Consider the following 24,728-nt stretch of genomic DNA (forward strand, 5'->3'; position numbering starts at 1 on the left):
CTCTGTGTGTCTGTGGGAGGGACCTGCCTCTCTGGACCCCTGGTGGTAGGCCACAGCCCAATTCTTCCACCTTTGTTTGTTTACCTTAGCTGCAACAGTCGTAACAAACCTCATTAGAAATGCAGGCACCTTTTTAAAGTGAAATAAAACTCAATTTGACCTTTTTTAACAGACAGCTACAGAAATACAAATCAAACTTAAACTTTAAAGCTAAAACTTCGTCCTTTTTTTTATTCATTCACAGGATGTGGGCTTCGCTGGCTGGACCAGCATTTATTGCCCATCCCTTGTTGTTCTTGAGAAGGCGGTGCTGAGCTGCCTTCTTGAACCGCTGCAGTCCATGTGTTGTAGGTACACCCACAGTGCTGTTAGGAAGGGAGTTCCATGATTTTGACCCAGCGACATTGGGAATGGTGATATATTTCCAAGTCAGGATAGTGAGTGATTTGGAGGGGAACTTCCAGGTGGTGGTGTTCCCATCTATCTGCTGCCCTTGTCCTTCTAGGTGGTAGTGGTCGTGAGTTTGGAAGGTGCTGTCTAAGGGGCCTTGATGAATTCCTGCAATGCATCTTGTAAATGATACACACTGCTGTCACTGTGTGTCAGTGGTGGAGGGAATGAATGTTTGTGGATGTGGTGCCAATCAAGCAGGCTGCTTTGTCCTGGACGGTGTCCAGCTTCTTCAGTGTTGTAGGAGCTGCACTCATCCAGGCAAGTACGGAGTATTCCATCACACTCCTGACTTGTGCCTTGTAGATGGTGGACAGGCTTTGGGGAGTCAGGAGGTGTGTTACTCGTCACACGATTCCTAGCCTCTGACCTGCTCTTGTAGCCACAGTATTTAAATGGCTAGTCCAGTTCAGTTTCTGGTCAATGGTAACACCCAGGATGTTGATAGTGGGGGATTCAGTGATGGTAATGCCATTGAACATCAAGGGGCAATGGTTGGATTCTCTCTTGTTGGAGATGGTCATTGCCTGACACTTGTGTGGCGCGAATGTTATTTGCCACTTGTCAGCCCAAGCCTGGATATTGTCCAGGTCTTGCTACGTTTGGACATGGACTGCTTCAGTGTCTGAGGAGTCGTGAATGGTGCTGAACATTGTGCAATCATCAGCGAACATCCCTACTTCTGACCTTATGATGGAAGGAAGGTCATTGATAAAGCAGCTGAAGATGGTTGGGCCGAGGACACTACCCTGAGGAACTCCTGCAGTGATGCCCTGGAGCTGAGATGACTGACCTCCAACAACCACAACCATCTTCCTTTCCATCTCCAACCAGCAGTTTGAGTCATACCTAACACGTCCCAAATACCGATATAATTTACTTAAACTGTCTCCAATTCCTAACAATGCCTCTGAGTTTTTTGTACCTATTACAGCATTTCTTTTCCTAATCTCTTAAAACCACGACATCAGTTTCATTTACATAGAGCCTTTAACATAGTAAAATATCTCAAGGCGTTGCACAGGAGAAGCCTTCCATCAAAATTTGACACTGAGCCACATAGGGAGATATTAGGACAGGTGACCAAAAACTTGGTAGAAGAGGTAAGTTTTAAGGAGGAGAGGGAAATAAAGAGGTGGGGAAAGGTTTAAGGAGGAAGTTCCAGAGCATAGACCTTAGGCAGCTAAAGGCAGGGCTGTCAATAATAAAGAAAATCGGGATATGCAAGGTGTCAGAATTGGAAGAGCGTGGGGACCTTGGAGATTTGTAGGGCTGGCGGAGATGACAGAACTAGCGAGGGCTGAGGCAATAGGCATTTGAAAACAAGGGTAAGAATTTCAAAATCAAGGCATTGCTGAACTGGAAGCTCGTGTAGGCCAGTGAACACAGAAGTGATGGGTAAATGCGACTTGGCAAGAGTTAGTGTACAGGCAGAAGAGTTTTGGATGAGCTCAAGTCTCAGGAGGTTGCAAGGCTGGGTGAAATGGTTGAGCCTTGAGGAAACAAAGGCTTACGATGAGGGCTTTGTGAGAAGCTTTGTGAAATTTTTTCTCATAAGTGGAGTGGACACTGTGTTCTATCTGTCACCATATGAGTATTTAAAAATATTTTGTTGATTATTTATACTTTTTAGGTGGCTTAGAAGTCTATAAACACATTTCAGCATAGATCCCAGACCCTTAAGTCCTTCTGAAACAAAAGTATTTTTGTCTGGATTGAAATTGAGCAATAACCAGTTGCTGTTGTTGTTTCTTATACTGTAGTGACTTTCTTTCATTTTATTTAATACAAGAGAAATGCTGTTTACCATTTTCTAATAGCAGCGGGACTTTCACTAAATATATGCTAAATAAATCTTTGTTTTCTGCTGAATAGTAGACATTATGAAGGCAAGCGTTTCCAAGTATAACAGTTCATTGCCGATAACAAAACACGCCAAAAAAATAAGAAATACTTGCACTTATATAACGTATTTTCATGCTATCAAATCACCTTAAAGCACCTAAAATGATGAATTAGCTTTGGAGCGCAGTGAAATGCATTCTGTAGTCAAATGCATGCAGTACACAGAGTAAATGCCCTTAATTTCCCTCACACAATTTCAGATTTCAAAACTGAGCCAGGTAATCTGTTAAAAATGTCAGAATAATTAGCCAGATTCCACTGTTGACCTTGATAATGGGTGGCTGACTTTCCTTTTGTGTGTAGAGCAAGCGACCAATTTGGCTTCTCTCCCAATCGCTATCTCTAGAGCATTGAAATGGTGCATGTGCGGTTTCATATTGGCTCTTTGGATTTATAACTGTGATTGTGGGAAGGAGACTGCAACAGGGGAAATCCAATTTAAGATAACCCATTCCTTTAATTGCATGTGCTCAAAAATAGAACAGTCCAAGAAGGGATAGGAAGCTTAAGGAATGTCTACGTGAAGAGGATAAAAAGATCAACAACGACAACTTATATTTATATTGTGTCTTTAATGTAATGAAATGTTCCAAGGCGCTTTACAGAAGCATTATAAAAGAAAATGTATAAACCAAGCCACATGAGGAGGTAATAGGCCAGATGACCAACAGCTTGGGCAAGTAGGTTTTAAGCGAGGAAAGCAAGGCAGAGAGGCAAGGACATGTAGGGAGAGTATTCCAGAGGTTAGGGCCTAGGCAGCCGAAGGCCCAGCCACCGATAATGCAGTGATTAAAGTTGGGGATGCTCAAGAGACCAGAATTAGAGGAGCACAGCTATCTTGGAGAATTGTAGGGTTTGAGAAGGTTAGAGAGATGGGGTAGAGTGGGGGAGGCCATGGAGGGATTTGAAAATAAGGGTGAAAATTTTAACATCGAAACATTACTTGACCAGGAGCCAATGTAGGTAAGCAAGCACAGGAGTGATAGATGAACAGGACTTGATATGAGTCAAGATACTGGCAGCTGAGTTTTGGCTGACCTCAAGTTTACAGAGGGTACAATGTGGGAGACCCATCAGGAGTGCATTGGAATAGTTGATCATTCTAAAGAGGGTGAATAGGGTCATAGAATGTTAAGTGGAAGAGGTTGAGGAAAAACATTTACATACTGATACTAGTTTCCCACTTGGAGAAAAGGGGGTAATTTTGACTGGGCAATCTTATAAAGTGGGCAATATTGGATCAGCCGCTCACATTTCCATCTCTCGATTTTCATTTCCACTGACTTCAATACTAAAGTAAATTGAGAGAGATGGAGAACAGACAGCTGATCAGCTTGTCAGTTGTGCACGATCGCCTAGGGTCAACTTCTCTTCCTGCTCCCACCAATTATTCCATGTTGTTTCTAAAGTCTGGGAGCAGTAAGCATTGAGTCAGGGTGTCTCGATGTGTCCAGTATCTCTATAGCCCACTAATTTGGTGTGCTACATACTCTTAAATGATCAACCATTCTTAGTCAACCCAGATATAACAGGGAAGGTATCACAGTCAAGTCTGATCACATCTTCACTGAACCGCTACATACAAACATCCAGTACTTCTCAGTCGAGAGCAGAGAGGAAATCCTGGCTGATAATTCCCTCTTTAGCTCAGGGTCACCGAAGACCAACATAATGCCCATATCACTGACGTATTTTTAAATTTCTTTATCTCCCCTCGCTTCCCCACCTCCAAGGTGTCCTCACACCATGTGCCTTCCACAACTGAGAAGTAGCATTTGTTGCCAGTATCACTCCATGGCGCTACTGGTTCTCCAGTACTTCAGCCAAATCCCCACTCTTCATGACTCAGTCCTGACAGAGTATCAGCTAGCTTGTCAGTCATTGGGATCATCACAACCAATCCTATCCTGTTTTCACCTGAACCCTTTACGTAGGTGTTACTGGTTTATGATCGGGGCAGGAAGCCTGGACTGTTTGTTCATCCGTGATTCAGAGGAACTGAACTCGAGTGTCATGACTAGCTCAGTGACTTATTTTGTGTGAGATTTGTATACAGTGATCATGTTGCTGTAATGTCTCACCTAGTGGGGACACAAGGAATCCTAGTAGCGTGTCCGATCAACGATGCTGGAAAGTACTGGTTGTTCCAGTGCCATTGTAGAAAATTGTATCTATATTAAAATGTAGTAAAGATATGATTGCCATACTCATTAATATCACTCTTTTCCGAGCAAGTAATTTGCAAACTTTCCTTCAACACATTTGTGACAGATTATCTTCTAACCATATTCTATAAAAGATTTTTTCATAATATTCCCTATAACTCCTTTTGTGATTATCTTAAATTTCTGTCCTTTTAAATCGTACCTCAGGGACCAGTGAAAACAATCCTTCATCACTTACCTTATCATAACCCTTCCTAGTCTTTAAGACATTATTGGATCAACCTTTAACCTTTTCAGCATGTACAAAAGTAATTCTAAATTCTTGAGCCTCTTTGAAATCATAACCAAACATCGCAGTTAACATCCTATTGAATGTGTCCAGATCTTTTCCATTGTTTTTATATCATTCCTATAATGAAGTACCCAAAAGTATACATAATACTCCCAACTACTGTCCCACTAAGACCTTGCATATGTTCAACATTACCTCAGCAGGTCTGGCAGCATCTGTGGAGAGAGAAACAGAGTTAACATTTCAAGTTCATATGACTTCTTCAGAGCTAAAGAGAAGTAGAAATATGATGGATTTTATACTGTTTAAGAAGGAGTGGAACAGGTGGAACGAGATTAGAAGGTCAGAGATAAATGACAGCTAAGGAGAGATTGACAAAGATGTTTTGGACTTTGTGTATAAAAGCTATCATATTTCTACTTCTCTTTAGCTCTGAAGAAGTCATATGGACTCAAAACGTTAACTCTGTTTCTCCCTCCACAGTTGCTACCAGACCTGCTGAGTTTTTCCAGTATTTTCTGTTTTTATTTCAGATTTCCAGCATCTGCAGCATTTGATTTTATTTCAGCATTCCTCCTCAGTTTTGCATTCTATACATCCAGATACAATCCCAAATATTCTCTGTTTATTTTTTATGGCCTTATCTGGGTGCACTATCACCTTTTAATGACCTGTGCATCTGGATTCTAAGGTCATTTGCTCTTTATTCCACTTTAAATAATTTGATTTATTATGTACTTCCTTTTTTAAAATTTATTCATTCACCGGATGTGAGCATTGCTGGCTAGGCTACCATTTATTGCCCATCCCTAATTGTACTTGAGAAGGTTGCAATGACCCACCTTCTTGAACCATGCAGACCATGTGTTAGAACTCGCTGTTTGGAAGGGAGTTCCAGGACTTTGACCCAACGACAGTGGAGGAACAGCAGTATAGTTCCAAGCCAGAATGGTATGTATCTTGGAGGGAACTTGCAGGTGGTGGTGTTCCCAAGCATCTGCTGCTCTTGTCCATCTAGGTCATAGAGGTTGTGGGTTTGGAAGTTGCTATCGAAGGAGCTTTGGTGAGTTGTTGCAGTGCATCTTGTAGATGGTACACACTGCTGTCACTGTGTGTGGGTGGTGGAAGGAGTGGATGGGGTACTAATCAAGCAGGCTGCTTTGTTGGATAGTGTCAATTTTCTTGAGTGTTGTTGGAGCTGCACTCTTCCAGGCAAGCGGGGAGTAATCCTGACTTGTGCCTTATAGCTGGTGCACAAGCTTTGGGGAGTCAGGAGGTGAGTTACTCATCGCAGAATTCCCTGCCTCTGACCTGCCCTTGTAACCACAGTATTTATATGGCTGTTCCTGCTCGGTTTCTGGTCAATGGTAAGATGTCAAGCGGAGATGATTAGATTCTCTCTTGTTAGAAATAGTGATTGCCCAGCATTGTATGGCGCAAATGTTATTTGGCACTTATAAGCCGAACGTTGATCCAGGTCTTGCTGGATTTTGGCATGGACTGCTTCAGTATCTGAGGAGTTGCGAATGGTGCTGAGCATTGTGCAATCATCAGTGAACATCCTCACTTATGATGGAAGGAAGGTCACTGATGAAGCAGCTGAAGATGGTTGGGCCTAGGACACTACCTGGAGGAACTCCTGCAGTAATGTCCTGGGACTGAGGTGATTGACCTCCCACAACCATCTTCCTTTGTGCTAGGTATGATTCCAATGGGTGGAGAGTTTTCTGCCTGATTCCCATTGACTTCAATTTTGCTAGGGATCCTTGATGCCACACTCGGTCAAATGCTGCCTTGATGTCAAGGTCAGTCACTCTCACCTCACCTCTGGAGTTCAGCTCTTTTGTCCATGTTTGGGCCAAGGCTGTAATGAGGCCAGAAGCCAAGTGGCCCTGGCGGAACCTAAACTGAGCTTCAGCAATTAGGTTATTGGTGAGTAAGCACTGCTTGATAGCACTGTCGACAACCCCTTCCATCACTTTGCTAATGATTGAGAGTGAAATGATAGGGTGGTAATTGGCCAGGTTGGATTTGACCTTCATATAACCTTAATTCCAAAATGCATTTCTTCATGTTTTTCTACATTGAGCAATATCTGTTGGCCTGCCTGTGTTCTCTTGCAGTCTTTCATAATCCTCATTACACTTTGCCATTCTCCTCGTTTAGTGTCAGAGTAATCCTTTCCTCTTCATCTGAGAAGATTAGAAAGAATTAGTGGATGTCTCATGGCGTTACCAATCGTCAGGTGAAGCACATATAGGAGTGTTAGGGCATCTAATGCACCACAAAAACCACTGATCCATGATTAGCAAATAAATCAAATTGCCTTCACACTACAAGATGTTTTGGGCTTTCAGTTGATGTCCAGGAAAACTTTTCCATGTACATTTTATTTTATTTTTTTAGTCAGCCATGTAACACGAGATCAGTGTCCCTATACAATTTATCAGGCATTACCTGGTGTAATGCTTCAATCTTTATAATCAGCCTATCCTCTGCCTCATCATGAGCAATGCTCCAGGAGACCCACTGGTTCATTACATGAGTACTAATATGAATAAAAGGGTTGCCGCATGAATCATGGAGTTGTATTTGGCAGAGGGCAGCCAGCCTGACAGCTTTCTACAGCTGGATTTTGTAGGAACCAGCAGTTAACTGCTCCTTTTTACTAATGTGTTTAAAAACTGGGTCTGTCAGGTAGTGCTGATGCTTTCTGAAATATCACTTAATTAAAGAACTGCCCAATTATCTTCATATTTTGTTTTTCAAAGTACTATATAGAATTGTTTCCATTTAAAGTTGCCAAAGCTGGCATACTATTTTTAATGAAAAAAAAGTCCTGCCACCCATCAGGTTTCCTTCAAGCCTTTTCCAAGTACTGCTACTTGGAAGTAAAAAGCAGCATTGTGGACAACGGATCGTGACTGAAGAGCAGTAGTGTGGGAGAGTTTTATTTGAATATTTTTAGAGATCGTGGAAGAGTCTACGCAGAACTTTCCCCCTGGATATTAGAGGGGTGGTGTAGAGCTGTGACTGGGCAGCCTGTACATGCCTGTGAAAGGGGCATATGTGATTACTTTTTCTAATTCTGTGGTCTCCTGCATTGCAACAGAAACTGCACTTCAAAAAAGGGGAGATGTTTAGATTCTCTCTTGTTGGGAATAGCCATTGCCCAGCACTTGTATAGCAGGAATGTTACTTGCCACTTATCAGCCTAAGCTTGAATGTCATCCAGATCTTGCTGCATATGGACACAAACTGCTTCAGTATTTGAGGAGTTGCAAATGGTGCTGAACGTTGCACAATCATCAGCCCACACCCTCACTTCTGACCTTGTATTGGAAGGAAAGTCATTAATGAAGCAGCTGAAGGTGGTTGGGCCTAGGACCTGAGGAACTCCTGTAGCAATGCCCTGAAGTCATGAAAGGTGCCATATAAATGCCATTTCTATTCAGAGAAGTGATAAAGTCAATTTTGTTGGTTACCACTATTATGAGTTGTATTCAAGTTTTGAGTGTGTTGTGATATTGCAACCTTAATTATGTTTTGTTAGGTAAAGAAAATGGGAGAGCTCGGGCTCATGGCAATGGATGTGCCTGAAAAGTATGGTGGAGCAGGACTGGATTATTTGGCATATGCCATTGCCTTAGAGGAAATAAGCCGGGGCTGTGCTTCATCTGGTGTCATCATGAGTGTAAATAATGTAAGTCTACAATGTGAAATAAATGTTTCCCATTTCCACTTGCTGAATATTCTTAAGTGAATTAATTCTTCAATTTTTTCAGGATTTTATTAATAATTCTAAATTTTTTTTAGATTTAGTGGCTGATTTACCAGACTAATTGTGATGTGAATTCCTCCAACCCATCCAGAACTACATTAGAAAATTTAGCAGTTGTTGAGATGTTCAGTTACACAATCCTTGATTTACTAGTATTGATACATTTGATGTTTAAAATGCTTTTTGTATTTTGGAAGAAATTATCCTTTTGTGTATGAAGATATTTTAATGAGGATTTTGCACAAGTAAATATTATGGCCCAGGGTCATATTGTTTGATCGTATATACACACACATACAGTTGTTGTGGGACAATCAAAGGTTCCAAGTAACCACTTCAGCTCTAGCTCTAGTTTTCTCTTAAATATGTTGACTGTTGTCAGGGTATAGTTGAAATGAACAGCTTCAGCTGATGGTAACTTGCTCAAATTCTCATGTGTGAACGTCGGAGATGCCTTTCAAAAAACTGTTCATTTGCAGAGCATCACACCAGAGCCAAATCTCGTAATCAGGAGTGGCTGCAGTGTATACCATCTACAAGATGAACAGCAGCAACGTGCAAAGGCTTCATCAGCAGTACCTCCCCATACCATGGCTTCTACCACCTAGAAGGATAAGGGCAATAATTGCTTGGGAACATTACCTCCAAGCTCCCCTTCAAGTCACACACTACCCTGACTTAGACGTATATTGTCACTCATTCACCATTGTTGCATCAAAATTCTGCAATTCCCATCCAAAAGCACTGAGAGAGCCTTCACCTCACTGCAGTGTTTTGTGAAAGTAGCTCACTATCAGAACGGCAACTAGCGATGGACAGTAAATGCTGGCCTTGCTAAAGATGCCCATGTCTCCAGATGAATTTTTACAAATCATGGCTATTTTTCTTTCTTTGTTCTCTCGCTCTTTTCCTGCTTCATAACCTGGAACTCTAACTCAGCACAGATGAGAATGAATGAGGTGAATGAACTTTAAGGGCTAGGAATTGACGTACCTGGGTATTTGAATGCGGGATTGCAATTCGCAACCTGCCCACACCAGTCCAAGTGAGGTGGACAGCATGTGTAATTGGAGCACCAACCTCATTTCCATGATTGTAGCGTGGCCCAGAGTGGATCCTATGCTGCATTCCTCTTTGTAGTGCTGCTGGTCGCATCCGTTCATTACAGGGGGCTGACTAGTATTGTGAGCAAACTATGTGCTCCAGGCAGCCTTCCCTTTTCAAAGGTGCAGTCCATGTAAGGGGAAACTGCACTAAAGCACTGAAGGCTGGTGGACAATCATTTTGAAAAACTCAGGATCAAAGGAAATGTCGCACCATGCAAAGGAAAGGGTTCCCCACTTCAATGACACCACCCTGGAGTCACTGGGGAGACTAATGAAGGCCAGGAGAGACACCATGAACAGAATCTTACTGCATTAGTTTTTTCTCAGACACCAGGATCATTTTCAGATCACAAATATGATTGGTGGAGTAGTGGCCCCTCCCTGTTGTTCCTTACCAGTGCAAACCAATTAAGAGTCTGCCTCTACACTTCCCGACCAATTAGAAAGAGTGGGTGGGATGATGGCATTTTGTCAGAGGAAGGATTCCGAATTAAGGGGACCACAGCACATTCCAGAGAATCTCACCAGCACTTGTATTTTTCAGGCTGTAGCACCCTCAGGAATGGTGAGGAGAGCTAGGAAGGCCGCCCCTGGGTATCCTACTTAACTGGAGGCCCAGCTGAGGGACTGCAGTGAGGTAAGCTCTCTTAAGGAAGAAGAATGAGGGCAGCCTTTCCAACCAAACAGGTATGGATGGAAGTGGCTAAGGAATTGTGTGGTCCCTCCAACCTGGAGACAGCGCACCAAGAGAATCCCGGACCTCAGGAGGGCATGACAGCTGAGTGACATAACATTGCCAGGTGCCAAGCCCCACACTCAGGCTTGCACCAAATTTTCCTGCGCGACCTCAGGCAATGCACCTTGAAGCTCCTCATAATCATCTTTCTGCAGCCACATCTCATGCCCATTTGAGTTGCCAATAGCCACACTCACCCTCAGCTTATTGACCTCTTTCAGCATATCTCAGAGCCACCATACACAGGAGTTGTCCTTAACTGCTCTGAACAAAAGTCATCCCTACCACTCCCACCTCCCTGCTTTCTCTGCTTTCAGAAGAGATCATTCAACTTGGAACATCGGAGATACGGATTGTGGAAGGCGGGGATCAGGGTGGGCCTTCAGTGACAGGCCTTTATCAGCCGCTGGCAATGGGTCCACTGGGAAAGAAGTCTTACACCATGAGGATACAGATGACAGTAGCAACCTACCATGAGAGCCCGAGCCTCATGAGGTACTGGTGCTCATACATGTATGGTTATCTGGTCCTCAGGTGTTGTGTTGGGATCTCACCTTTCTGCACCTACATCTCAGTAGCCATCCATTCTATGCTGTGGAGTAAGATATGGCTACATAGAAGGCAGCTGATGCTGTTGTTGGTGTTGGTGTTGCTGCAGCTGGAGCATGTTGTCGTATACCCTCAGCAGTTTGGGATGGTATAGCTGCATAAGCATGTGGCTCTGAATGCTGGCAGCAGGGAAGTGGAGCTGAATGTGGGTGAAGTACTGGTCAGGCAGTTGGTACTCACCTGTCAAGCAATGATGGCATTCTCTGACAGAAGAACTGCAGTGCAAGGCAGCCTCTCAGCTTGACCATTTCTGCAGCAATTCAGTGCAACTGATCAAAACCTTCACAGTTTCACTGAGAAGGTCTCTCCCACTGTGCTTTCGCCTCCTAACTGCTAGATTGGGAAGAGATCGGGGGACTGCTCCCCTTTTGAGAAAGAGGGATTCCCCTGGGAAAATTTCTCTTAATTGTCTCCTTAATGACTTCAATTGCCTTCTGGCCTGAGTTGCTGGGGTTCCCAACTTCTTCACCCACCTGCTCCTGGGAAAGATGACAGGAGGCAGGAACACGTTGGGACAGCTATCCAATGATATTTTTCCAGTTTTCCTGCCTTCCCACTCCCCGCGTCCAAATTCACCTCCAATAGCCTGGGAAAATTCTCCTCTGTGCCCCCCTCAATGTTTTCACTGGGGGCAGGAAGCCTTCAAGACAGACCCTCAGAAAAGAATGGGAGCGGGTGTCAGGGACGGATAATGCCTAGAGTTTCGCTCCAAGGACATGGCAGCAGTGCAGAAAAAAGTTTAATGCCCTCACTCAGATGGTCAATGTGAGCGAATGCATCTGCACATCACATTTTGGATGCACCACACTAGCTACCTCTCACACTGATCAATACACCACCCCCCCATTACTCACCCATCAGCACAACCTAGAACCCAAGACTCATGCCTAACATCCTTATGCTACACCTCACCCACACACACATTCCAGTCATACCAGCAAACTTTTCCACACCTTTGCAAACCCACAGATATTCAGCTTTGGTAGACACATCACCCAGGTACAGTGAACGTAGTCACTGATATTTGGCCCTCTTGCACGGTAAGGTGGCCCACAACAGGATGGAGATCCAAAGGGCCAGAATGTCTGCATACTCTCAGCACCCTCAAGAAGTGCTCCAAAGAACCATTGGGGCAGATGCCACAAGAGTCAGTGGCACCCAATGCTGCCAAGGTCATCGAGTATGATGGTAAGTTGCTGCCTTATGCACTTTCTCCACTCACTCTTCACCCTCATACTTAAAGGTGCCATGAAATGGAAACAGCAGATGATGCAACTATACTTTCCACCTCAACCTTGCCCACACCCTCCTTTTCTGACTTTGTGCTTTCAGAGTTTGGAACTGATGACTACTCAGCTTATAAAGGACCATAAGGAAGGGGAAGTACAACCCCACAAGAATGAATAGAAGGTACAGTCACTTGACCTTACATTTGCAGCCATCAGTTCGTTACTGGCATTGTGTAAACTTGAGAGGTGAGTCTATGGTCATGATCAGCATGTGGTGAGTTATCAGGCACAAGTGAGCTGTAGGACACAGCTCATGTATGAAATCTCTGAAGGGTGAGTTTGCGTATGAGCTCTGCTTGAAGAGACTCAGATGATGACCTTGTTGGGATGGACTACAGGAAAACACAGATGACAAGGCACACCGAGATACTTGATTCATTGGCAGGCCTGCCAGACAGCCTCACTGGCAAACAGCATGGAGGAGACGAGCTCCAACGTGGTGGTGGGCATCATTCAGAGCTTGGAGCCCATCTGTTTCACCGCAGAAGTGCTGAGAAACTTCATGACAGCACTGCCAGATTGGCCCATGTCTCAGTTTCCAATGCAGCAAAGGCAGAGGCCTCCTGATGTCTCACTGCTGCAGTGGAAACTCGGGCAACAATAACAACTTGAGGTCATGCACCCATGGCTGTTGGCATGCAGGATTACAGCTGGCATACAGGCACAGGCTGCTGCCATCATGGGTGAGGATTTCAGTGCTGAACACGGCATGCAGGCTCTCGCAGCAGTCCAGCAATCTGAACACTAGCAGATTACTAGGATTGCTGAGGTCCCATCCCATGGGTGGCAGTGGGTGTGTGAACCTGCTATCCTCTGTCCGGATGGCAGCATTTAAGCTCCTTACAGTGCCACTCCACCAGTGCCCTGCTGTTGCCTGTCAACCAGCTAATACAGGGTGCTGTTGTCCATACTGAGGCAATGTGGCCTGAAGCCGGGCCCTCAAGGCCCAGAGCTGTTCAAGAACGTCTGACAAGACCTTCAGCACTCTTTCCCACTGTAAGTCAGCTACTTTTCACCAGCCAGGCTGCAGCCATTGGGGCAAAACTGTGTAGGAGCACTAGGGCAGGCAGGGTCCTGGAAAGACAGTCACTAAGGGGGTGCACAAGAGTGATTTCTGTTTTTCTCATATTATTGATGTGTTGCTGGATAAGGTTGTTGAGTGAAAGTTTCTTGTTATTGGACTTTGTTGATTGATGTTGACCAGGGGGATGGGAGTCTGATATGAATGTATGGGTGGGGAATGATTGGTCCAAAATTAAAAAGGAAGCCTCCTTTCACTGAAGCAAAGCCATATAAAATGGTCCCTTTTGCTGCATCCAGTCACATGTGGCCGATATGGCAGCCTCTGTGCCTCCTCTTCCCTGCCGAAGAGGCCTCTGGAGTCCAAGAGGTATTGCTTAAGATATGGAGGATGCAGCACACTGCCACAAACATGGACACCCTCCTGATCCAAAACCCCCACCCCCATCGAGTGATCTAGGCAGCAGAACCATTGCTTTAAGTGACCGATGGTTTGCTTCTCAGTATTTTGGGTCATGGTCCCCTGACTTCACGCAGTTGGATGGCGGAAGTGGGTCATCAGCCACATGTTGAGGAGGTAGCTCTTATTATCAAGCAACCATCACCCTGTGCATCTCTGGGGTAGGTAGGCCTGTGGATTAGCGCAGGATAAATGAATTATGCTTGCTGCCAGGATAGTGGGCGTTCTTGGTGTGGTTGCACCAAGAGCTACTGCAGCAATTGCCCATGTAAGACACTGGTCATTTCTCCCTTACTACGTGTAACAAATATCTACAAATTGCTCCAGCAACGCAAAACTGTGTTTCCATAAATTTTGTCCTTAGCAAAATTAGGTCAAAATACCACTGCTGCAGCTTGTTGAATCGTTCTTCAAATAGCCCCATGGCAGGGCCCATCTTGTTTCATAATGCTTGTTGTTTGGCTGACTGACAAATTATACCGTCCATTCAAAGTTTTTGGGCGCACACTGGATATACATGCATGCGCCATCCTTATTCTATAACACCATGCAGCAAGTGGCCAATGGCACATCACACACATGGAAACCTGTGATAGTGGCACTATGATTCTCAATGTCATGCCTTAAAATCTTCCTGATCTACATAGTTCAAAACTATACTAAATGGGCAATAAGCCACAGAATCATCAGAGAAGGTAGCAATAGGTCACTCTATTAATGAGAACTTATGGACTGGTATTGTGATCAACAACTCATTTTTATTTTGATAAAAACATTCCTGCTAAATGATATGCTTGCATACTATGAATGTTTTATAGAAGTGTTGATATCAGTCTTTGATATATTTCTGAAGCTGTTTAAAAGGATTTTCATTTAGGCTTCCCATGAGTGCATAGCTGTTTACGCCAGTAAGTAACAGAGCAATAGAGACAGGAGGCCTAATTTCAAAACACAGACTGCATTGAATCACAGAATCATTACGGCACAGAAGGAGGTCACTCGGCCTGTCGTGTCTGTGCTGACTCTCTGTAGCAGCAATTTACCTAATGCCACTCCCCCTGCCTTCTCCCCATGGCCCTGTACATTCATCCTTCCCTTTGTTAGCTGATTTAAGCTGGGAGACCAGGAGCCACATTGCAACGTAGCATGACAGGGAAGGTACTGCAATTGCCCTGAGCACTGCTGTGTTTGGAAGAGGGGAAAATAAGTTAGGGCTATGGCTTTTAAATACTTTGTGATCTCTGCTGGAAGTACACATGCGGACATCTGGTGAGGCTGTGATGTCTCCTGAATTTGAATAGCCCTACTGACACTTAGGTAAGGTATCAAACCCCATGACATCAAAGGAACCATACCCAAGGAAAGTATGGAGGCTCAATTTTGGGTTTATTTTTCTAGTTCCTAAATTATTATAAAATTAGTAAATAGGTTAGCATGTGTCACTTGCACCTGATTGATTGATATTTTGCCTCCTTGTATAATCCTGTGTTCAGACTTTCTCATGCTGTTAATTTATTTGTTAAAAATACAATAAATAATCAAATTTTCTCTTTCTTTTCCAGTCATTGTATTTGGGTCCAATTTTGAAATTCGGTTCAGAAGAACAAAAGCACAAGTGGACAACCCCATTCACAGATGGAAATAAAATTGGCTGCTTTGGTCTGACTGAACCAGGTAGGACACAATCTAAGCCTGAGCGTTGATGCATGGAGACTATATATCAGGCTTGTCCAACTAGCAATCTAGCCTGCCAAGCCTCTCTATCCGGCCTGCCAAGCATTGCCCGAAGGCAGAACTGGAAAATGATGGACCTATTAGTTTGATTTCAGTTATAGGTAAGATGGCAGAAGAGATCCTGAGAGATGCACTGTATGTCAACTTTGCAGAGAAGAGGTTAATAGAGACTTTCAACAGGGTTTCTCAAAAATAAAGTCACATCTCACCAATCTGATTTTTTTTGAGGAAGTTACTGGGTTAGGTAACCAGGTTAACATTGTATGCCTTAATTTTCAAAATGTTTTGACAAGGCAACATACAATAGGTTGCTTAATAAAGTAGAGCCATGTAGTCATCGATTAGTGGACAGATTTTGGTTGGATTATAAATGAATACATTCTCATAGAAAGTTGTTATTAATGGTTGGTGATTCTGTTTGGATATCAGTTACTGGTGGAGTCCTGCAATGATCGTTGCTAAAGCCATTGCTCTTCACCATATTTGACAATAACTTGCATGAAGACATTGGCAAAAAATTGCCCTCAAGTTCATAGATGATGCAAAGGATTGAGTAGGTGTTAAGACCTCGGTTGACAAAATTAGATAACAAACAGATCTAGATGCAATGGTGGAATAAGCCCATGCCTGGCAAATTTCACCACAGACATGCTCTTCACTGCGCTGCAAATTCAAGAAAAATGCCACGAATAGCACCAGCCGCTCTACGTGACCTTTTTCAATGTTACAAAATCATTTGTCAGCTGTGAAGGTTTGCACAGTATCCTCCTGAAATTTGGCTGCCATTATAAATTTGTCACCATCCCCCACCTACTCCACGATGGCATGCAAACCATGAGCCTCACCAATGGAACCACCACAGACACTATCTCAGTGAAAACTGGGGTCAAACAAGGCTGTGTCATTGCACCAGCCCACTTCTCCAATTTCTTCACTGTAATATTGCACCACATCTCCAGAAGATGTCCCACAAGTGTGGAGGTAACCTACAGAACAACAGGAAACTGTTTAACCTGTGCCGTCTTCAATCCAATACCAAAATTGCCCCAATCTCAGTCATTGAGCTTCAGTATACAGATGACGCTTGTATGTGCACTCACTCAGAAACTGAGCTCCAGTTCATTGTTGACACCTCCTCCGAAGCATATGAGAAAATGGGCCTTTTACTAAACACTCAGAAAACTAAGGTCCTCTTCCAAGAAAGTCCCACAACACAATGCCTCCCTCAGTCAATTAAGGTCAAAGGTGAGATCCTGGAAATGTGGACCATTTTCCAGATCTTGGGCAGCCCTCATCTACAATAGTGTGATTGGTTTTAGTCCCCTTGCACGGTGGAGTAATATAGAGGCCATGTAAAAGGTTCAGAAGAGTGTGACAGTTTAATGAGTCACCACAATACACTGTGTCTCCTGCCAAAGCAAGATGGTGGTCTACGCATGCGCACTGGACTGCGCAAGCGTGGAAATCTATTGACGCATTCCGCAGCACCAAGACTGCCAGTATAAGCCTACACATGTGCAGACTTCTGCGCATGTACAGTTAAGGGTGACATCAGAAGGATTGCGCATGTGCGAGTTTCAAAATTCGACGTTTCCTGGGGAGTGTGTAAGTAGCCATGGGATATGCATAGGGAGTGTTGGGCAGTATTTATGGGGGTTCTCATCTGCTCCTCCTCACCCTCATCCCTCCCTCCTATCACTGGGCAAACACTCGGAGAATCCCCTGTCAATGCTTGTTTATGTAATGCCTATTGTGATCAAGTGCATGCCGCCATATGCTTTCTCCAGGCTTTATGGATGGCAGACAATGTACAGTATTCTCAGTGAATCCCAGCGATTTACTATCACTTCTTGTTCCACAGGCAACTCTGCAATTATTCCTTGCAAAAATACACTTTCTTCGAGCAAACTAGCCATATGAATTCTGGCTACAAGCAGCTGTGTTTCATTTCTGCAAGCTGGTATCCATGACGGGGAGAGTGCAGTGTCTTGCCTTAAATCTGTGTCTTTCCTTTATGTATGTTATAATTTAAATAACCCACAATGGATGAGTACAAATTAATACAGTTCCACATTTCTTTCCGAGTACCTGTTAAAAGGACGCCACCACCCAGCTGTGATGATTTCAGCTTTGTTCCTGGCCGCTGCCTACTCTGGTGTTCCAAATGATGTCACAGAGCAACACGTTCATACTGTGCATGCCCTGAGCATGCACGGTGTTGCCAGGAAACCCAGCCTCCACAATAGGCTTAGAGAGCTGTGCTTTTTACTCTAGTAAGAGCATAGATTTGGAGGAAATTTGATGGAGATCTTTAAAATAAGATGATACCTAGAAGCTAAGCTAGTATCTTGCCCAAAAATAAATGGAATGTTATCTTCTCTTTAATTGACGATTATTAAAGAGAGACCAAGGACCACAGTGCAAGTGAACACTTAAAGTTCAAAAAAATTAGGGAAAAAGGCTAATAAAGAAATGGAGATTCAGTGACACCAGGTTTGGGTCTGGACATCTGTTCATGCATAGTAATGCTTACACATTGTTTTATGTATTTGAAAGTTATCTTGAGGTTGACACATTCTTTCAGTCCTGTACCTCTGTACTTTTCAGGGAACGGAAGTGATGCCGGTGCAGCCTCCACCACTGCCAGACTAGATGGTGATCACTGGATTTTAAATGGCACAAAGGCTTGGATCACAAATGGCTGGGATGCTTCTGCTGCAGTTGTCTTTGCCACCACAGACAAATCACTCAAGCACAAGGTGACTGGAGGTGATGTGTACTAGCAGATTCTGCAGTGCTGAGGCTGTTTGGAAGTAGCAGTAATTCTAATGGTAGTGCTATTGAACGCAGTTATTACAATCCAAAAGATAAGTCTACTACTGGGTTTTACAAATGTCTCTAAAGAGCTTACATATAGATCTCTTCTCTCAAGTTCTCTGCCTGAAGGCAGGCCTTCGACGATTATTCACCAAACCATGGCTAGGTGCTGTGATTTTTTTTACTATAGGTAGAACGAGGAGGCAGGCCCTGAGTCTACCTCAGCCGGAACACAGATCAAACCACAATCTGTTGGCGGTAATCTGATCCATACTCTGGCCATCTACCAACTGAATTAACTTGCCCCCCAGGTATGGAATCAGGTCAACAAAAGATGCAGGAATAGATTTAACATGATAACTTTAAGCGAGATTGCCAGGAGGTAACCTCATTGCAGTGTAGTTGGCACAAAAGTATAAAGATGATGATTAAACTTTGCTATTGAGAGGAAGTAAATGTTATAGCAAAGCTTCTGTAGCTGAACCTGTGGATGGATCACCTGTGGGAAACTGGTTGGCCAGGAGAACATTTTGATAAATTACTTTAGAAAAGTAGTGCGCTTTGGAAAGCTTCTGAGTGAAAATATGTGCACATAGCAAACAAGGTATAGGAGTCTCACATTATGCTGACAAATGAGAATTATGAAAATAAAAATATTCCCTAAATCTCTCAAGTTTCAGAATTGAGAAGTAGCAAATTGTCAAAAGAAAATTAGTATTTTTTTTAAATAGACAGGAAAAAGGTGATAAACTGAGTAGTGACCTTTAGCTAATGAGTAAGAAGCAAAGTACACGAGCGGTTATGGTTTTATGGCTGTGGCAGGGAATTATATTAACACATGAAAGGGAATGGCATGGCACGCAAACCTGCTCCAGATAAAAGAATCATCACGATTCTTGAGATTACCTGGAGTCTCCACATGAATGAGAGCATTAAGAGGAAAACGCAGTATTCTGTACTGAAGCATTGAAGAACCAATGTAAACTGCTCCGGTACCACTAACTAGGAGGGCCGCTGTGGTGAACATGGGGGCCCAGGGTGCGGGCCCAGGTGGAACCGCTGCAGGTGTAAATCTTGGTGGTAGTAGCAAATATTCAAACGAGAACTTTGAAGACCTAAGTGGAGAAAGGTTCCACGTGAACAGCAGTTGAACATGAGTCAGTCGGCCCTAAGAGGCGGGATCCAGATTGTCCAGATTCAGTCTACTGCTTTAGATTCCCCAAAGGATAATACAGGGTTCCGTGATGAGATTGTAGCACTATTGCATCCCACATCTTGTGGGATATCATTACTTAAAGAAGGGAGTGCTAGGGGAAACCTCTTAACAAATAAGGGCAACCTAGTGAATCTTTAAGCATTGAGAACATTCTGGTGAATTTCTCCAGTCACTGCAAATCTCCAGGAGGGCAACTTGTGGCAAATCACTAAGAAGAACCACAATGTTGTGGTAAATGTTCTTTTAAAGCATGACATGAAGAGAGCCTGCAGCACAAGGAAGTGACTTTTTGGATTTAGGCAGTTCACCGCAGTCAGCCGATAGTGCTTTTAGTGAAAACTTCCCAAAATTTTTGGGAGCTTTTTGTGAAAATGTTACAGGCTCTTTGCTATTTAGTATTTTGCTATCTTGAAATACAAAAATATTTTATGTTAGTAGTTGTGTTGTAAGAAAATAAATCTTTTTAGGCCAAATGCTAAATTCTGACAAAGTGGAAAAACAAGTTTTAGATGCTGTTTTGATCCAATGACTTATGTGTCGGTGATGTATGAGCAGATAGTGTACATGCAGTTGTATGTGTGATTAGTGTATATGGGTGGTGTGTATGCAGGTAATATATGTGCAGTTGTATGTGAGGCAAGTATATGAGTAGTTCTAAGTATGGATAGTGTATATGGATGGTGTACATGTGGCATGTGTGGGTAAGGTATATGTGATGTTATGTGAGAGTGGTGGACATGCAGTTGTACGAACGGATAATGTTTATATTTTTTTTAATGCAATCTTGGGATATAGGCAGCGCTAGCAAGGCCAGCATTTATTGCCCATCCCTAATTGCCTTGGACAAGGTGGTGGTGGGCCTTCTCCTTGAAACATTGCAGTCCATATGGTGAAGATACTCCCACTGTGTTGTTAGGAAAGGACTTCCAGAGCTTTGACCCAGCACCTTCGAAAGAACGATGATATTTGACTGAGACAGGATGGTGCATGGAAATGCTATTCTTGACCTTCTAGGTGGTAGAGATCACATATCTAGAAGGTCCTGCCCCAGAATTTTGATAAGTTACTACAGTACATTCTGTCAATGGTTCACTCAGCAGGTGCATGTGCGGCCAGTGTATATGAGATGGTATCAATGGGTAGCGTACGAGCAGGTGTATGTATGGCTAATGTAAATGTATGTACCTGTGTATATTGCTACATGTGGGTAAAGTTTGTTTGATGGTATGTATGTATTGTTCGAAGGTGTGTGATATCACCATAATTATTTATATCAATTTTGAAAATTCTAATGAAAATTTCTAAACCCAATTCAAACATTCAATCACAAACCAACCAAGCAAAAGGTCAGCTAACACCTTCATTTTGAAAAGCAGGAGTCAGGACTGTTAGCTGAGCTAAGTGGTGAGCAATGCGGCTGAATCATTCATCAGGTGGTAGTTGGAATTTGAAGATTAACAATAGCTTTCTGGTGGTACATTCCACGCAGAAATCTACCCTTTGGGTTAGCTCCCAATATTAACACCAATGAAATGGTGTAAACACTTTCAAAGTTCTTAACTCAGCCTTAAAGCTGAAGAGTTAAGAGTTAAAGCCTTAACTTTGCTGTATCATTGCTCACATACTAATGCCAGATTTTTCCTGAATACCACACACCTTTCCTTCTATTTTCTGTATCTTTTTGTCCCTGTATGTTTTCCTTCTGTGAACGCATGTGAATGTACAAACAAGAAGAATGGAAACAATTGAACTCTCTGTAAATCATTTAACGTGTATTGATTTACTGCCAGTATTCATGAAACTCACAGGAATGTTTTTCAACGCTGATGAGGATCTGGGAACCTTGCCCCCATTTTATGCTGAGTAGGAACATAGCAGGAGTAGGCCATTCAGTCCATCAAGCTTGGTCTGCCATTCAATATGATCATGGCTGATCATCCACTTCACTGCCTTTTTCCCACATTATCCCCATGTCCCTTTACGCCATTGTTATTTATAAATCTGTCAATCTCTACTTTAAACACACTCAATGACAGAGCTTTCACAGCCCTCTGAGGTAGAGAATTCCAAAGATTCACAACCTTCTGAGTAAAGAAATTTCTCTTCATCTCAGTCCTAAGTGGCTTCCCCCTTATTTTGAAATTATGTTCCCTGGTTCTGGACTCCCCAGTCAGAGGAAACATCTTACCTGTATCTACCCATGTCTTTCGCTGTAAGTATTTTATAGGCTTCAATGAGATCACCTCTCATTCTTCAAAACTATAGTGAATACAGGCCCAGTTGTCCCAATCTCTCTTCATAGGATAGTCCTGCCATCCTGGGAACAAGCCTGGTGAACCTTCGTTGCACTTCCTCTATGGTAGTAATATCCTCCCTAAGGCAAGGGGACCAAAACTGTACACAGTACTCCAGGTGCGGTCTAACCAAGGCTCTACACAATTGAAGCAAGACTCGCTACTCCTGCAGTCAAATACTCTTGCGTTGAAGGCCAACATTTCATTAGCCTTCCTAATTGCCTGCCGCAACTGCGTGTTAGCCTTCAGTGACATATTGGTGAGTAAGAATTTTTGTAATTATGTTTCTTAGATGACCACCCATCATCGTTCTATCATCCACTATTAATTCTCACCTTATTTTTTGCTTGTGCTTTACATGTTTAAACTGTATTACTGCCCTTTGAAGATTTTTCTATTGGCTTGTGTTGCCGGGAAGTGGGATGTTTGTCATATTGACAGTGTTGGTAATGGAGGTCAGTGTCAATGGGAGCTCTGACTGATATTGAAAGTTGAAACAAAAGAACGTAGATTAGCAAGATTGGCAGCAAGCCAAGCCTGTAGAAAAGATCAAATTGTGTATGGGGAATAATTGGGGAAAACAGGAGTGTTGCAGGAAGTAAGTAAGTAACTGGCAGCGATAGATGATCAACAGGGCTTTGAGACACAATTAGTTGTGTTGTAACACTGTTACAGTGATAAGAATCTTAAACTAACAAGAATCTTAAACTAACAATTTTTCCTGTTTATTTTACCTCCTGTTTTCACCATCACTGTGTTAAAATCACATTGGAGGTTACTACTACCCTGTCTCCCACCACCTAACCAACTCCCTGCCCTTGTCAATGTGTTGCATGTAATTCCACATGGTCTTATTTTTGTTAACAGCCTCTTATGTGGAACATTATTGAATGCCTTCTGGAAGTCCATGCAAGTAACAACCATAGACACCCCCTTATGTCCCCAAAAGATTACCTGTGTTCATTAGACTTGACTGCCCCTTTACAAATCCATGCTGGCTCTCTCTGATCAGTTCATATTTCGTCAAGTACTCGGTCATTCTCTCCCTAATAACAGATTCTAGTAACTTTCCTTTAACAGTTTTTAGACTAATAGACCTATAATTTCCAAATATATCTCCCTCCCTTCTGAGATAATGGAATGCCATTGGTAGTTTTTTTTAATTCAAGGGGATAATTCCTGAATTGTGTGTGTTTTGGAAGATCATGACTAAAGCCTCTACAAATTTCTCACCCACCTCTTTTAACACTGTGGGGCAGAAACTGGATATTTAACTTTCTTTAGTCTTGTTACTTTCTCTATTTGCATTTTGTACTTCTATTCAATCTAGTTGTTTCCCCCCCCCCTTTGATTTATTTTCAGATTTTCTCATACTTTCTCTGTACTTAATTCCCAACTTCTACTGTGAAGTCTGATATAAAGTACGTATTTAGTAACATTGCCATTTCCTGAGTTCCAATTACATATCATCTGCATCCATCTGAGTCCCAGATTACTCTTAACCACCCTATTTCTCTTAATACACTTGAAAAATATTTAGCATTTTCCTTGATCTCCTTCACAAACTTTTCATTATATTCCCTTTTTCCAGCTCTTGTACTTTCTTTGCAATACATTGCAATTCTTTTTATGTTTCCCATCCGTGGGATCTCCACTGTTCTGCATTTGTATGTCTTTATTTTAGTTTTATGCGATCTCTCATTTCTTTTGTTAACCAAGGTTACTCAGCTTAATAAGTAGAGCCCTTGCCCTTGAGGGGTACGTACATGTCTTGTATTGTGCCAGATACTTCCTTCAATAGCTCCAAAGGTGGGTGAAGGTAATGTTTTTGCCCCTGTTTGTTACTTTTGTTTGTCTGTCAACAATATATTTTAAAAATTAATGGACAGATTTCATTAAACTTGGTAGACAGATAGGGTATACCCCAAGAAGAACGGATTCGTTTTTGGCAATTATCTGAATCAAGATCTTGGAATTTTTTTAAAGGATCCATTAAAGTTGGGAGATAGGGTGATTGACTTTTTTTTAGAATGTTATGGATTGTTTTATTTGGAATGTTATTGATTGTTTTAGAATGTGTGGATTGCTTTAGCTGCTATAGTGGAATTTGTCACAGCTGCCAAAATGTGAGCAGAGTTCTCAGAGCAGGTTGTTGGTAGTGGGTTGGCCTGAAGCCTCCTCAGGGAGGTCAGATGGATTCTCTTAATAAAAAGATTTCTTTTTTCAGCCTTGTAGTTACAGAGCATTAACGGGATAGGGAAAAGCCTTAAGGAAGAGCTGCGTAATTGTAATATCATTGAGTTAACACAGCGTAACGGAGGTATGCACTCTACTGAGTGCCCTCTTCACTTCTTTATCTGTATTTTCACCTGTTAAACTATGCCCATCCTACTGTGGTCAATTTCTGCTATGTGTCCCTCCAAAGTCCATCTTATCTAAATTTGAAACCTTAGTTTGTGTCACACCCATCGCTCTTTCAAACCTATATTGATTTTAATTCTGTTTTGGACACTATTAGCTAAGTGTTCTCAAATCATTTGATTGCTGACGAATTCAGTTTTGTTACTTGTGACTGAATCTTATAAGGCTTATAGCAACAAGACCAGCAGATGGCGCCCTAAGACTGCTGTTTTTTCCTTAGCCATCCGCATAAAAAATTCAGGGCAATCCTTCCTAATAGCTAAGCAGCACCAATCTCTTTTTAATGATCCAAGCTGTATTGTCATTTTAAGCTCTACTAATGTGGACAGCCTATTTTTTTAAGGTGGTGATTGCTTATTTGTGATTATGTACTTTAAAATGCTTTGTTTATTAATTGTTTAATTTCTTATTGTGTGAAGTCTAGACTGTGGTG

The 24,728-nt window shown here is 42.6% G+C and overlaps 1 protein-coding gene across 5 annotated transcripts in view; it reads left to right on the forward strand.

Annotated features, from left to right (window-relative positions):
- Positions 1-24,728, forward strand: part of acads (acyl-CoA dehydrogenase short chain) — a 178,349-nt gene that overhangs the window by 16,259 nt on the left and 137,362 nt on the right. For 4 of the 5 annotated variants that reach the window (XM_078553995.1, XM_078553991.1, XM_078553994.1 and 1 more), the window contains 3 exons: positions 8,366-8,515; positions 15,376-15,487; positions 18,155-18,306. In XM_078553995.1, coding sequence (XP_078410121.1) covers positions 8,366-8,515; positions 15,376-15,487; positions 18,155-18,306 — 414 coding nt within the window. The remainder of the gene's footprint in view (positions 1-8,365; positions 8,516-15,375; positions 15,488-18,154; positions 18,307-24,728) is intronic. The other variant, XM_078553993.1, reaches the window with a different exon arrangement.

This window comes from Cetorhinus maximus, chromosome 12 (assembly GCF_964194155.1).
Source record: "Cetorhinus maximus chromosome 12, sCetMax3.hap1.1, whole genome shotgun sequence".
In the NCBI taxonomy this organism is placed as follows: domain Eukaryota; kingdom Metazoa; phylum Chordata; class Chondrichthyes; order Lamniformes; family Cetorhinidae; genus Cetorhinus; species Cetorhinus maximus.